This window comes from Lacerta agilis, chromosome 2 (genome assembly GCF_009819535.1).
Source record: "Lacerta agilis isolate rLacAgi1 chromosome 2, rLacAgi1.pri, whole genome shotgun sequence".
NCBI classification, from domain to species: domain Eukaryota; kingdom Metazoa; phylum Chordata; class Lepidosauria; order Squamata; family Lacertidae; genus Lacerta; species Lacerta agilis.
Window position 1 is genome coordinate 97,312,127 of NC_046313.1, and position 15,196 is coordinate 97,327,322.

Below are 15,196 nucleotides of genomic sequence, written 5' to 3' on the forward strand. Positions count from 1 at the left end.
TATTCTCAGTGGAAGAGAAAGGCGTTTAACTTTTCATGAATAATTGATACAATGTAATCATTAGTATTGCTTTCAAAGCTTCACTTTTTTAAATTAATGAAATGTTACAAAAGAGTTTTGTTACTTTGGGGAAATTTTAATGTTGTAAAGCCTCTGTGTTGATACTGTATTCTATATTAAAGCAGTCTCAAAGCACATTTCAGGACGGTTTGTTTTACATTGGGTATAGCTTATCTAATTAATATTCCAGCAGCTCTCCAGCTTTTCGCATTGGAATTAACTAAGGCGGTGCTGCCAGACATCCTGCAAGCTCCTTCTTCAGCCATTCGTGGGGTGGATGGAGAAAAGAAGTTCTAATTTTAGCCTTCCGGCAAGTGAGGGGTAGAATCCAGGAGGAACCAGAGTCAGACCAAAAGCAGAGCGCATCTGGAAGATTTGTTCCAGTCCCAGCAGATAGGCAATGGAACTGTACAGACTCAACATTAACAGACAGGAAAGATAAAAAGAACATATAACTGAAATATAAGTAATGAAAATTACAATATGAGATGCAGATAATGATTTACTGAGTAAAAAAAAGGAAATGTGAAATAATTGTCAATTACAGAAACAATAGATGGGACATGGCAGTAAAATAGGGATATAAAGATCGATGTGATCTGCAAATAATAATAATCCTTAAAAGGGATCCAGATAAACAATACTAAACTGTAAGTTGCATCATTCTAGACAGAGATAGGGAACCACATGCCAGTAGTGGGTTGCACCAGAGGCAGAATTGGACAAAGCAATAAAAGCAAGCTAGTTTCGACACACAGCCCCATCTACTCTCCATCCAGAGATGGCAAAAGCACTGAGTTCCAGGACCCATTCAGCCAGGCAGAAGCACTCAAAGAGGGTGCAAAGCAGGGTTTGTGAGTGATGTGGCCCAAGGCACAGATAATTCAGTCCTCCAGCCTTGGGACATTCTCCCCAGACCAGGCCTAGTGGACCCCTGGGTTTGTTATGTCTGAGGTTCTTCATCTCTAAGAACTTCCATCTGTGCAAACTAGTTAACCTGTTGCTGAATTCCAAGTCGTAAGGTGGTTTGAGGAAAAGGTTAAAGGGTTGGGGGAAGAAAATCACATCTCCCTATCCTAGCAGGAGTCCTGTGTGCTTAGGTGAAAGATTAGGAGGGTTGATATAGGATGGAAAATTAGTTCTGATAAAAAAATAGAGGTAAAGGTTTGAAAATGAAATGTAAGTGAAGTTGGTTCAAAGCAGTAAATGAAAATAAGAACATAATATTGTATGCAGCAGGGATTATATGCTGAAGAGCATACATTGTGGTCCTGACTGATAAGAGTCCCATCCATCCATCCATCCATCCATTCATCTCCTCTGCAATCTTCATTGCTGTGTTCAGCAATGATGTCGGAGGACTGACTATTTCATTCACAACTGGTGTTAAAGAAAAACAATACCACACCAGAACTCAGACTGACCCAATAGGAACAAAGCTGTCCGTGCAACGGACACTTACAATCAAAGGGCCCCTGTTGTTTTCACGGTATTTGTTCTGGAAGAAAATATAAACCACCGTCGCTGCCAAGGAGTAGAGGAAGGCAAATACTGCAATAGTGACGAAGAATTCCGCGGAAGAAGAGAAGTCGCCTATTAGCGAGAGTTTTTCTCGTCGTTTGCCTTCGCAGGTGGGAACATCAAAATTCACCTGGTACAACCTAAAATCCAGAATGAGAGGAAGAAGAAGAAGAAGAAGAGTTTGGATTTGATATCCCGCTTTTCACTACCCGAAGGAGTCTCAAAGCGGCTAACAATCTCCTTTCCCTTCCTCCCCCACAACAAACACTCTGTGAGGTGAGTGGGGCTGAGAGACTTCAGAGAAGTGTGACTAGCCCAAGGTCACCCAGCAGCTGCATGTGGAGGAGTGCAGACACGAACCCGGTTCCCCAGATTACGAGTCTGCCGCTCCTAACCACTACACCAAACTGGCTCTCCAGTGAGTTGGATTAGTTTATTATTATTATTATTATTATTTTAAAAAAATAGCTTGGTTGCCTGTGGGTAACAGTTATATGATCATCTCTATATAGCTGCCCCATTCTAGAATTCAGTGGGTCAATTCCTGTGTCTTAAGCTAATACTTAAAAAAAAACCACACAAATGAATGACCAATTAGAAACTTTAGAGATAGCAGCCATTTAGCCACTCCCAGTTCCACACTGCCACAGAACCACAGGCCACTTCAAAGCTTGCAAGACGACACAACTTGTGACCTGCTGAGTTACACTGAGCCCACCAGCCACTGATTGCCAGGAGTACTTTGGCCACCTCATGAGAAGAGAAGACTCCCTAGAAAAGACCCTGATGTTGGGAAAGATGGAGGGCACAAGGAGAAGGGGACGACAGAGGACGAGATGGTTGGACAGTGTTCTCGAAGCTACTAACATGAGTTTGGCCAAACTGCGAGAGGCAGTGAAAGATAGGCGTGCCGGGCGTGCTCTGGTCCATGGGGTCACGAAGAGTCGGACACGACTGAACGACTGAACAACAACAACAACAACAAATATATAGTGTACTCCATTTTTTCCTGCCTTTGGAACTGCCAAACCTGGAAGGCTATCAAGTATCTTGTAGGCCACTGAACATGACTGCAAGGCTGCACTTGGCTTAGTGGGGCACATGCTGAGTAATCTGAAGTAGGAAAGCACTACCGGTATTTGATTCCATCATTTATGTAATTCCATTACCAACGCTTGTGGCCTATAAAGAAGAGAGGAGCAGAAGCACAAGGGAAGCCTTCTACTGCAGCAAAAACTCAGTGACTCTGCCGCCTAGAAATCTGTCCTGGAGAGCTTTGAACTTCTGGTGGATTGCCATAAGTTGCTTTGTGTTGCTAGTCCTTACAGAAGTCTTTTGTTTTTGGATTGCATAAAGACTGTATATTTAGTCAGTTTCCCCATCAAAGTGGATCCCATAGTTTCCACCAATAGTATATATTTGTATGTACCATACTTTTCCATGTATAAGACTAGGTTTTTTTTTTTTTGACTTAAAAATTATGTGAAAAACTGTGGGTCGTCTTATACATGGGGCAACCTCCCCATTTTATTAAATTGGAGTCCCTAAAAATAGGGGGCATCTTATACATGGGGGCGTCTTATACATGGAAAAATGCAGTGTTTGGCATTCGTCCTTTATCAGCTGACGTATTTTGTTTCAATAATTTATAAAACCAGCTAGATGGCATGTAGTCTGCACTTTAAGGTGCTGAAACATGCTTCACACACACACACACACACACACACACACACACACACACACACACACACAGTTTGCCTCTCCACATTGTGCTGGCGTACTGTCAAGCTTCGGGAAAGCGACTTCCTCCTTCCCTTTGGCCGTGGATAAGCAGAACAAAGCAAACATAGTATCTTACCATTTAGAGAGATTTTAATGATCACAGCGAAAGAACAAACAGTCCATTCTCGGAGTAAAGGTGCTCCCAATTAAAGTTTACACCCACTTCCTCCCGAGTCACTTCCTTGCCTTGCAACCTGATCTGGCAACCACTGTGTCTTCTGTGCAGATACCTTATCTAATCTCAGTGACCTTGGACTGATTGGCTGGATGCTTACCAGCGAACTGGAGTCTATTAACTGCCTCTTTCCCGGTTCTTCTTCTCCTAGCTGTTCACTACCCAGTTCTTCCCAACTTTTGTCTTCTGAACTATGTCCCTCTGTGAACCACTCTTCCAAATCTATACTGTCCCACTGCTCCTGGGAAGATTCAGGATCCTGATCAAGAGCAGGGGGAGGTGGAACTCACATCATTCCTCATCTGTACAGCCCTCCTCAGCATGGTCCTTTAAACATACAGCCACACAACAGCCGCTTCTCTCTTTGCACACATCTCCCCTCACCCACACAGCCCTACAGTCCATTTGGACAAAACCATTTGGGCAGAAGAAAGAACTTAGAAGTGTGATAAGGATGCTTCTAAACAAAGCCAGAGCTTTCTGACTGGTCTTTAAGGTTTTCCATCTCAATTATGCAAATACTATTCATTAGGGTTTATTGTCTTCTCGTGGAGGAGGAATTCTCTCTTTGCATCTGTCTTTGCAATTTCGCAAAGCATGGAGACAAAGGCTTTCCCCCCTAAAGCTAACCAAGGTTGCTTGGAGTGTTTGAAACAGAAGATGGACTAGTGCACAGAAAAAACAAACACAGTAGATGGCAAGCAGCAATGCAGAAACAAGTTGCTTCTTATGTATGGTAAATATAGAGGACACTCAAAACAGAACAACTTAAATCCCATGGACTTCAGTAGGATCTGGATCTCTTTATCCACACAGCACCCTTTGAATCAAGACTTGAGTAATCCTTACATAGACTGCAGTGTCACAAACACTCTCACAACCTTCCCTCTCTACCTTCCAATCATAGCCCAATCACACAACATCACTGGGTAGAGGTGAACACACACGCCACATTTTCAGGATAGCCTACACTTGTTTTCAAACGGGCATGCTGCATTTGCAGCACCAAAGTGACCTCTCTGGGGCACATTCCTGAGTAGTGTGTATCACAGTCCTGGGCTTCTCGCTGATGTCATTCAAAGAAGAAGAAGAAGAAGAAGAGTTTGGATTTGATATCCCGCTTTTCACTACCCGAAGGAGTCTCAAAGCGGCTAACAATCTCCTTTCCCTTCCTCCCCCACAACAAACACTCTGTGAGGTGAGTGGGGCTGAGAGACTTCAGAGAAGTGTGACTAGCCCAAGGTCACCCAGCAGCTGCATGTGGAGGAGTGGAGACGCGAACCCGGTTCCCCAGATAACGAGTCTGCCGCTCTTAACCACTACACCACACTGGCTCTCAAAGGAAAGGAAAGCAATACATTTGACACCAGCTTGGCTGCAGGAGTCGCCGGAAGGAGACATACAAGATGCCATCCAACTGCCTTAAGAACCCCACCCTCGACTTGTGTAGGGTTTACTCCTTAGCCTTGACTTCACCTGAAGATGTCCTACAAGGCAGTGGGCATGAATTGTTCCTTGAGGTTCTTTCCTGATGAATGCAAAATATGCAATAGATTTGTGTTGTTTGTGGACTGTGGACTGAGTCTCCATAGTTTCTAGAATAAAATGATGTGTGTATGCAGCTTGAGTAAACATGCACATGATTGCATGGCACTTTCCTGTAACTTTCATCATTCATTGCTCCATGACAAACTCCTAGCTTAAAATTACAGGTGGTGTGTAATATGTGGCTTGCACCTCCCTTGGGCTGCCCCGTTCTTCCCTAACAGAAAACACCTTGACACACAGAATGGCAGGATAGAGACTGTAATTTAGCAGTATTCATAGCAGTGATGAACTATTCTTTGCTGTTCCTCGCTCTCTCATTACTCCTCTCAGTGTATGGCGAGAAGCAGGTATATTCTGTTCTCCTGAGAAAGCTTCTCCAGCAGACAGTCAAGCTGTGTTAGCAGACAGACTCATCCTGATTGGTATGCATCAAAATCATCTACGCTTTCAAAAATTAGAAAACCCTCTCATCATTAAGAGGAGCTAGCATGAATTGGCTAAAATTAGTCTGAATGTATTCTCAAGGTTGCATTTTGTACAGGAACAAATGCACTATTGTTTCTGCTTTAGCATATTAGGAATGATTAGACCTGCATTCATTACACTGGGGGGGGGGGGGAGCAGGCAAGCCTCAGCTGGAGAATTGCATTATGGATGGGTTGACTCAGTCCCTTGATAAAAAAAGGGGGGGGGGAGAGGGGAATCTTTGGGCTGGAAATGCTGGTTCTCATTAGTAAACTGCTCTGCAAACAGCAGGTAAACCTGGGTTTAATGTTAGCTGGGTAGACGCTGGCTCTCCAGCAAACATTCTGTCCCACAATGTTGGCTTGGTTGAACTGAGCTGGGCAAATGCTACATCTCAGCAGCAAGTTCTTCCGCAGATTGTAGAGAAATGTGGGCTGGATCCAATTAGGCTGGCAAAGACTAGTTCTCAGCAGCAAACTCCTCCTTACCTATTATGGGTAGATGCATGGGAAGAAAACCGAAATCTCTACCATGTATTCTCACAGTCATAAAGAAAAATAATGACTTGCTAGGTTGTGGCAGGATGTAGAAATGGCTTCAACCTCTGGAGTTAAAGAAAGAAACCAGGAAGTTCTTTTGGACAATGAGGAACAATGATTTATCCTACCTCTAGTTGGTTTGCCAGTTACAGCCATCCTAAGACAGGGGAAAGTCTGACTGCAGTTACCCATGTTCTAGGTAAAGGATAAAGGGACCCCTGACCATTAGGTCCAGTTGCGGATGCCTCTGGGGTTGCGGTGCTCATCTCGCTTTATTGGCTGAGGGAGCCGGCGTACAGCTTCTGGGTCATGTGGCCAGCATGACTAAGCCGCTTCTGGCGAACCAGAGCAGCGCATGGAACCCATGTTCTAGTAACCTCCTATTTCGACCACTGTCATTTGTTTTACATGGAGCTGCCCTTGAATACGGTTTGGAGGCTGCAGTTTGTGCAGTGGCCAGAGTTTCAACAGACCAGACTATACGGGGTCATTAATTTTCAAAGATCTGCACTGACCGTCTATTTCTCACAAAGCCCAAATCAAGCTTTTAGTTTTGACTTCTAAAGACCTGAATGGCTTAGAATTTATCTAAAGAAGGACCCATCCCATACTGTCAACAGGATCACAAGCTTAAGAGCTTGCCAAATGAGATAACTGTTGTCTCCACAACAAAATAAGTCTATCCATTGGGAGAATGTCTATCCATTAGGAGAATGGATACACACAAAAATTGGTAAGATTCTGCGATTTCTAAGTTTTGGGTGGAATTCAGCGTTGCATTATTATGATTGTTCCATCAGTGGAGCAGTGGTGGTAAAGAAGTTTAAATAATAATAATAATAATAATAATAATAATAATAATAATAATAATTTATATCCTGCCCACCTGGCTGGGTTTCCCCAGCCACTCTGGGAGGCTTCCAACAGAACATTAAAATGCAATAATCTATTAAACATTAAAAGTCTCCCTAAACAGGGCTGCCTTCAGATGTCTTCTAAACGTCTGGAAGTTGTTTTTCTCTTTGACATCTGGTGGGAGGGCGTTCCACAGGGCGGGTGCCACTACTGAGAAGGCCCTCTGCCTGGTTCCCTGTAACTTGGCTTCTTGTAGTGAGGGAACCGCCAGAAGTCCCTCGACACTGGACCTAAGTGTCCGGGCAAAACGATGGGGGTAGAGACGCTCCTTCAGGTATACTGGACCAAGGCCATTTAGGGCTTTAAAGGTCAGCACCAACACTTTGAATTGTGCTCGAAAATGTACTGTGAGCCAATGTAGGTCTTTCAAGACCGGTGTTATGTGGTCTCGGTGGCTGCTCCCAGTCACCAGTCTAGCTGCCGCATTCTGGATTAGTTGTAGTTTCCGGGTCACCGGGTAGCCCCACATAGAGTGCACTGCAGTAATCCAAGCAAGAGATAACTAGAGCATGCACCACTCTGGCGAGACAGTCCATGGGCAGGTAGGGTCTCAGCCTGCGTACCAGATGGAGCTGGTAGACAGCTGCTCTGGATACAGAATTAACCTGTGCCTCCATGGACAGGTGTGAGTCCAAAATGACTCCCAGGCTGCGCACCTGGTCCTTCAGGGGCAATTGGTTTGTGGTCGGTACAGAATTAGGATGATCTGAAGGATGAGTGTGCTGACCATCAGCACCAACTAGATAAGCAAGGACCACTGAAAAAAGATAGCACATTTATTCCCCTTAAGCATTTGATCCAGGTATTAACTTTCCTTTTTACAAGCTCTCCCGCTCTCTTCCACAACAGCAATCAATGGATTCGAGCATTCTAAACTCTCTACAAATTAAGTTTATGAACTTGGATACACACTATTCTCAAAGTACAAAGGCTGTCAGGATTTTAAAAGAGTGGAAACTGAAACCATACAGGTAGCTTGGGGTATTTGGGGAAGTGGAATGAGGATAATTGATAAGTTCTGGTATAATGCATAGTATAATGCATTAATGGAGAACAATTTTTGCAGCAAGCTTAGAAAAGCTGATCTGTACCATACAACCCCATCCCCTTCTACCTGCACATTTCTTTCAATATTTTTTTTGAGCTGGGGAAATACATCAGTCAGAAATGTCGATTTAATAGTCATTTACATACCCTATCCATCACTGCACTGAGCACAGAACTAAATTAAAGTCTTCCAAAACACGGATAAATGTATTTTGAGTAACAAAAGTGGAGCCAATATTCTAAAGGATCGATTTCTTACATCCTGCAGAAATTAGTGAAGGGTGAAATCTGCCCATCTCCATTTATAATGGGCTGGGGTCTTTCTAGGCCTTTGTGGAAGGTCATGATTTTTCTGAGAGTACTTCAGAGATTGGGAGATACAGCCCTTCTCTAACAAGGTGCCATCCTTTGGTGCTCTGCTATTAAGGCAGTAGTAAGCCACCCTGGGCTCTGGTAGGAGGGACAGGGGAGGTATAACCATAAAAAAATGAATGAATGAATGAATGCACAGAGGCACACATTCATTTAATCTTTCAATCTCACTGCAAGCAGAGTTGTAATAAATATATGGCAAAACAAAAGTATTTTAGACATTACCCCCTATAATAACTAGGGCTGAGCAGAGCTGAGACTTGATGATGAAATGGGAGGTTATAGGGTGCATGGTACCCTCCTGCAGACCTACGTATAATTCACCTCTTCTGTGACTGCTCACAAATTTCTCTGCTGCAGAGGAAGCGAGTGTGTGGCACAGGCAAATCAGAGTCACATTTCCCCGCTAGACAATCCGGTCCAGCTCTGCCGTTGGGCAGAGTGTGCCAGTTGCCCTAGGCATTAGATGCTGGTAGTAATGAGTGGTGCCCAAGTGTTCAGAGGACAGGGCTGTGTCTGTATGGTTCAGATCTTGACTTGTGCACCCTAAGTTAACCTGCTGCCCCTCAAGCACAAGGGAAGATACTGCCTTATTGTCAGCGTGGAGGAAAGATTCAACTGCTGTCTGGTCAGAGTGATGGGGATACTCATCTGGTCCTTCACATTAGGCTGCAAAATGGCTAGGCTTTCAGGCAGTGCATTGGTTTTCCCGGCAATCTTCTGGCACAAGGCTACAACACACAGTATATGAAAAGAGGGAAGCATCTCCATGTTAAGTAGCCAATGCATCAGTGCAGTTTTGCCAGCCCTGGCAGCACAACGAACAAGCTTTTCTTATTTTTCTACTCCCTGATGTTTTCCAACATCAATGAAAATCAGGTCAAGGTCATGGGTCCTATACATGAGGCCGCAAAGTTTGGGTTAGGACTTGTTCCATCCCCCCCCCAAACCTGTAATAACTCCTTGACCACACCGGGATCACTATTAAATGAAAACACTTGTAGTTTCACCTTCCTAAGAAAGATGCTGGAGCCTTGGGTCTATTTTCTATCATTTAAAGGGTAAAGGTAAAGGGACCCCTGACCATTAGGTCCAGTCGCGGACAACTCTGGGGTTGCGGTGCTCATCTCGCTTTACGAGCTGAGGGAGCCGGAGTACAGTTTCCAGGTCATGTGGCCAGCATGACTAAGCCACTTCTGGCGAACCAGAGCAGCGCACTGAAACAGCGTTTACCTTCCCGCAGGAGTGGTACCTATTTATCTACTTGCACTTTGACTTGCTTGCAAACTGCTAAGTTGGCAGGAGCAGGGACTGAGCAACAGAAGTTCACCCCGTTGCAGGGATTTGAACCGCCGACCTTCTGATTGGCACGCCCTAGGCTCTGTGGTTTAACCCACAGCACCACCCGCGTCCCTCTACTTTCTATCATTAGGTCGCATTAAATATAAAAAGGGGAACTGAGCTGCTGAAAATGTCACGGCAAGAGTTTTGTGCGCCCTGAAGGATACTTCTTCCCAAATTCTGCACGGCGGGGTGCAACATTACACTCTTTGCTTGTTTCCTTTCCAACTGGAGTGAGAGCAATTTAGAAAGAGAAACACAACGAAGAAAGGTCTGCTTAGGCTAATCCATTCACAAAAGTCCCAAATTACATAGAAAACTGCACTGTTGGGACCACAACGCGACACTGAATTGTGGAAGTTGATCATAAAAGCACTGACCTATTCCTCGCTGCCCATCCTGGCGGGGCGGTTTGTATAATTAATCGGCAGAGCTTCAGATCCCTGGCTGTCCTGATGCATTATTGAACACAGATGCATAAAGTGCTGGGTAGACTGAACCCAGCAGATATTATTATTTTATTTTTTTACTATATGAGGTGTGTGTGGGGGGGGGAGGAATTTGATTTTCTGATTGATATTAACTGATTTTATCTTTTGTGTCCCTTGGACAACTTCATTGTACATCGCTTACAAAAAATGATGTTGCTTAGCAGTATATAAACGGTTGAAATAAAGAAATAAAACAATAGAATTGAATGGATGCTTCATTCAATACGCCATTTACCTTCCCGCTGGAGCGGTACCTATTTATCTACTTGCACTGCATGCTTTCGTACTGCTAGGTTGGCAGGAGCTGGGACCGAGCAACGGGAGCTCACCCCGTTACGGGGAATCGAACCGCTGACCTTCCGATCGGCAAGCCCTAGGCTCAGTGGTTTAACTCACAGCGCCACCCGTGTCCCTAAGTACGTTTAAAAGCTCCACTTTATCAACTGTACAAAATTTAGTTAAGTGTGATGGTAAATAGCTCTTTTCTAGATCAATTCCTTCTTAGGTAAGGGCTTTTGGTTCATTCATGTTTAGGTACCATTTGTTTATTTATTTGTTTATTTATTTATCTGTCACAGTTTCCTGTATGATCAGCTGTACCATCTTGTTCCCACGTTTTCCAAGCCATGGCAGATATCCTTTCTTTTGCACAAAGTTCAAGGATGAAGAAAGAAAGAAAGAAAAACCTGACACAAACACACAAACTACTTCTAGAACTGAGTCATGTCGGTAGATCCAGATTTTTAAATTTTAGCTTCTTCTTGTTTCCAGCACAGCGTTTGACAGTCATGACAGGTACAAGCTCCGTGGGCTCTCTGCGTGGCATCTTTTGTTTCGGGCTCACCCCCTCAACTCTTCCACTGTCAACCAGTAATCATAAATCAGAGAGGAACTGGTGAAGAAATGCTGCACGAAAACAGATTTATTCACTCCCAGGTGCAGAGAAGGAAAAACCTGCGATGTTCTTTCCACAAAGAAGCTTAGCTGTCTCCTGAACAAAGGCGCTGAGTGGCAGAAGGTCCTAACTTGACAGATACGGAGGTGATTTACTCAGGCCTTTTAATGCAAGCACTGCCAGCAAAGGCACTCTCTGTTATATTTGAATCATAATCTATATATCTATTTTCAAAGTCAGCTCTGAGTAATCTCTTAGCAGGATTGCAGACGGGCAACTAAGATATCAAATTACAGTAATATAAAGGATTGCAGGGGGAAAAACAGTAATTTTACTCGCCACCACCACTCCAAATCAAGTAAACAAAAACAAAATGAGGCAACAAAAGGTGCACAACTTTTGAAACCACCATTGCTGTTGGCTGTAAGAATGCAGAGTTTCAGAACATTGAAACAAGATCTTGCTAGCCAACGAGGTTAGTGCTGGAATGCAAGGTTATGAAATGCTTACGGACATTCCAGCTTTGCAGAAATAATAACAATAAAGTGAGGCCTATGGGCAGGGACTATGTGGCCCCAAGGAACTGTGGACCTGTGCTTATTAATGTGTGTATGTGTAAGAAAGAATGAATAAGGGGACTTTGACACAGTGTAAGGGGAAAAGGTACCAGAGATATGGATATCTGCATATATAAGTGGGCCTAACGTAGGTTTATATCCAACGGCAGAATGCCAAAACTTTGAGTATTTGTCATCAACAGAAAGAACACACAAGGGCTCTTGGGTATCCAAACCAAGCTTTACAACAGGCAGCCCCAAATTCAGCCCTCCAGCTGTTTTGGGACTACAATTCCCATCATCCCTGACCACTGGTCCTATTAGCTAAGGATGATGGGAGTTGTAGTCCCAAAACACCTGGAGAGCCGAGTTTGTGGGTGCCTGCTTTACAATAAATGGGAGTGGATGAATGGCCTCATGTCATGTAACTGTATACTCACTTCCTTTTTTTTATTCCTTCTACAATCCCACGAAGTGTGATTCTCGCACAACAAAACTTTCCTCAAGCCCTTTCGTAGCATGAAGGGATGCTTGATCAAACTCCAAAAAAATAAGGTAAGGATGTATTCTGCATAAAACCCCAACTTTATTATTTCTCTCTGTATTAATGAATAATATCCTACCAGGTGAGGCTCATATCTTCCTTTATTAACACAGCATCTCTATACACACTAGTCAGTAACAAAGTAGATCATATATTTGCTTATTTGGGACAACCTATATGAATCTCCACTTGATAGTGTATTAATAATGCCTTCTATTTATATATTAAATTAATAAAGTAAGCATGGATTTTATTTTCATTTTTCAGAAAGACCGCCACAACAAAGGCTTTCCAGTAATGTGCGGCAGACTGTCTTTTAATAAACAATATGGTTTTTAAGTAAGCCCACAGATGGATGTTATTTCTGAAACATTACATTGCATGAAGGTAATGTTGTCAACAGCTAGATGTTCATTATCGTAATAAGCCAAGATATGCACACGCCTTGTGTCAGTCAAATTCGTTTGCTAAAAAGCATTGGTCATCACAAAAATTCAGACATAATCAAGCTGAAAGATACATTTTAACATAGATGGTCTCCAGGGCACTGTGATCTGTTTGGGGACCTAGAGCAAACATAAAAAGCTTTTATGCAATCTATTTATCCTAGTCAAGCAATAAGAAACAGCTTTTCACCCCACTGTTAAAAACAAACAAACCTGTCTCAAGACTCTCAATAATCTTTTCCCAGGGGAACTATCCAGGGAGCAATATAATAGACTTCGTTCCTCTTTCTGGACACAATTGAATAAACAACCATTTGTACGTATTCCTGAATCTCTCCCCTTGAAGAATGCTGTAGGTATAATTTGAAATTTCAAAACACTAAAACATTGCACAAACAGAGGATTGGCCGGGGCGGGGGGCACCTGAAAGACCAGAATCAGATTTAACAGAATAATAAAACTGTGAGAATTGCAACAGTTTGAAGTTGACTTTAATTTTTTTTAATTCAGTATTTTGCAGCTATGGGCACCAGGAATCCATACTTAATCACAACAGCTTCACAGTTAGCCCAGTTTTGAACAGATGTATTGCAAGTTTTCTTCAAACAGGGCAACCTTATATCTGGCATGTATTGCAATTTCAACAGAAGCAAGGCAGTATGAAGGATGGACAATACTGGGGGGCGGGGGAACACAACCTCACATCTCATCATGGCAACAGGAATGCCAGACCATAGTTTAAGAGAAACCTTTAAAAAAAATGAGTAGTGGGGCAGCCTTTCGCTCGCATGCTCCAGCCTCATGCTACCTTTCCCCACCTTCTCAGTGTGCTCCTTTTGAAGACTTCCAGGGTTGGTTAACCATAGTTCTAAGAATATCTGAACTGGGAAACTATGGTTTTTTCAAATCTTACATGATTTGAAATTGGCTTCAGTAATATTCTGGCTTGTTCCAGTACTTGTAACAGCACCAGATTTAGGGTGGTGTGGCTGGTTCCCCTTCACAGGGTGCCAAGCTAAAGGGAAGCAAAATTAAGAAAATCCATAATTGAGAAGATCCATTTTGGGGCTCCAAATTTTGGCCTCACACAGGGCGTCGTAGTGTGAAAGATGACCAAAATCTGTCCCTGCTGATAACCACAGTTTCCTGATTCAAACATCACGGGAAACTATGGCATAGCTGTCAACTTTTCCCTTTTTTTAAAAAAAGGGAAATTCCCTTATTCCAAATAGGATTCCTCGCAAGAAAAGGGAAAAGTTGACAGCTATGAACTATGGTTAATTAACCGAGGAAGACTTCAATCACAGCTCACCAAAAAAGGAGGAAGGAAGGGGGAAGTATAAAGATGGAGTTCACTAGCAAGTATCACACACACCTCTGTTCAAAAAGCTATGTATTTCTGATCTGAGCCAAATAATGCTGGCTTTCAAGCTTTCTTTCTTATATATTATTATTATTATTAATAATAATAATAATAATAATAATAATAATTTTTTATTTATCCCCCACCCTACCCCGCCAAACCAGGCTCAGGGCAGCTAACACCAATAAAATCACAACAAAAAAATAAAACAATTCATTAAAATACAGATTAAAATACAATTTAAATTTTAATTTAGTCTGCAGCCTCATTTTTAAGTAGCCCACCAATCACACCAAAAGAACGAAACATCAGGGTTAAACTGAAACCAACCCAAAGGCCAGGTGGAACAGCTCCATCTTGCAGGCCCTGCGGAAAGATGCCAAATCCCGCAGGGCCCTGGTCTCTTGTGACAGACCGTTCCACCAAGTCGGGGCCAGTACTGAGAAGGCCCTGGCCCTAGTTGAAGCCAACCTAGCATCCTTGTGGCTCGGGACCTCCAAAAAGTTATTATTTGAGGACCTTAAGGTCCTACCCGGGACATACCAGGAGAGGCGGCCCCTTATGTATGAGGGTCCTAAGCCGCATAGGGCTTTAAAGGTCAAAACCAGCACCTTAAACCTGACCCTGTACTCCACTGGGAGCCAATGCAGCTGGTAGAGCACTGGATGAATCTGGTCCCACAGCAAAGACCCCGTGAGGAGCCTCGCCACGGCATTCTGCACCTGCTGGAGTTTCTGGGTCAGCTTCAGGGGCAGCCCTGCGTAGAGCGAGTTATAATAATCAAGTCTGGAGGTGACCGTCGCATGGATCACTGTGGCCAGATCAGGGCGAGATAGGTATTTATTATTATTATTATTATTATTATTATTATTATTATTATTATTAACAACTAATAACATATATAAACCAACATCTTAAATAGCAATTTTGTATTGTGGAATTCCCTCCCTTCCTCTGTGAAGAACACTCATGAAATGTGACAAGTTTGGAAGAGAATCAAATTATAAATTTGCATAACTCAATTTTCCAAAGCTGCTTCATGAATACTAAAAGAAGCAAGAGATGAAAGATTGTACAGAACAGCAAAGTTAGCAAAAAGGGGGAAAATTTAACATTTGTAATAAAGGGCAGTGCA

The 15,196-nt window shown here is 43.1% G+C and overlaps 1 protein-coding gene across 2 annotated transcripts in view; it reads right to left on the reverse strand.

Annotated features, from left to right (window-relative positions):
* The window catches only part of SYNPR (synaptoporin), a 157,772-nt gene that overhangs the window by 9,143 nt on the left and 133,433 nt on the right, over positions 1-15,196 (reverse strand). For both annotated transcript variants that reach the window (XM_033141312.1, XM_033141313.1), the window contains one exon: positions 1,523-1,721. In XM_033141312.1, coding sequence (XP_032997203.1) covers positions 1,523-1,721 — 199 coding nt within the window. The remainder of the gene's footprint in view (positions 1-1,522; positions 1,722-15,196) is intronic.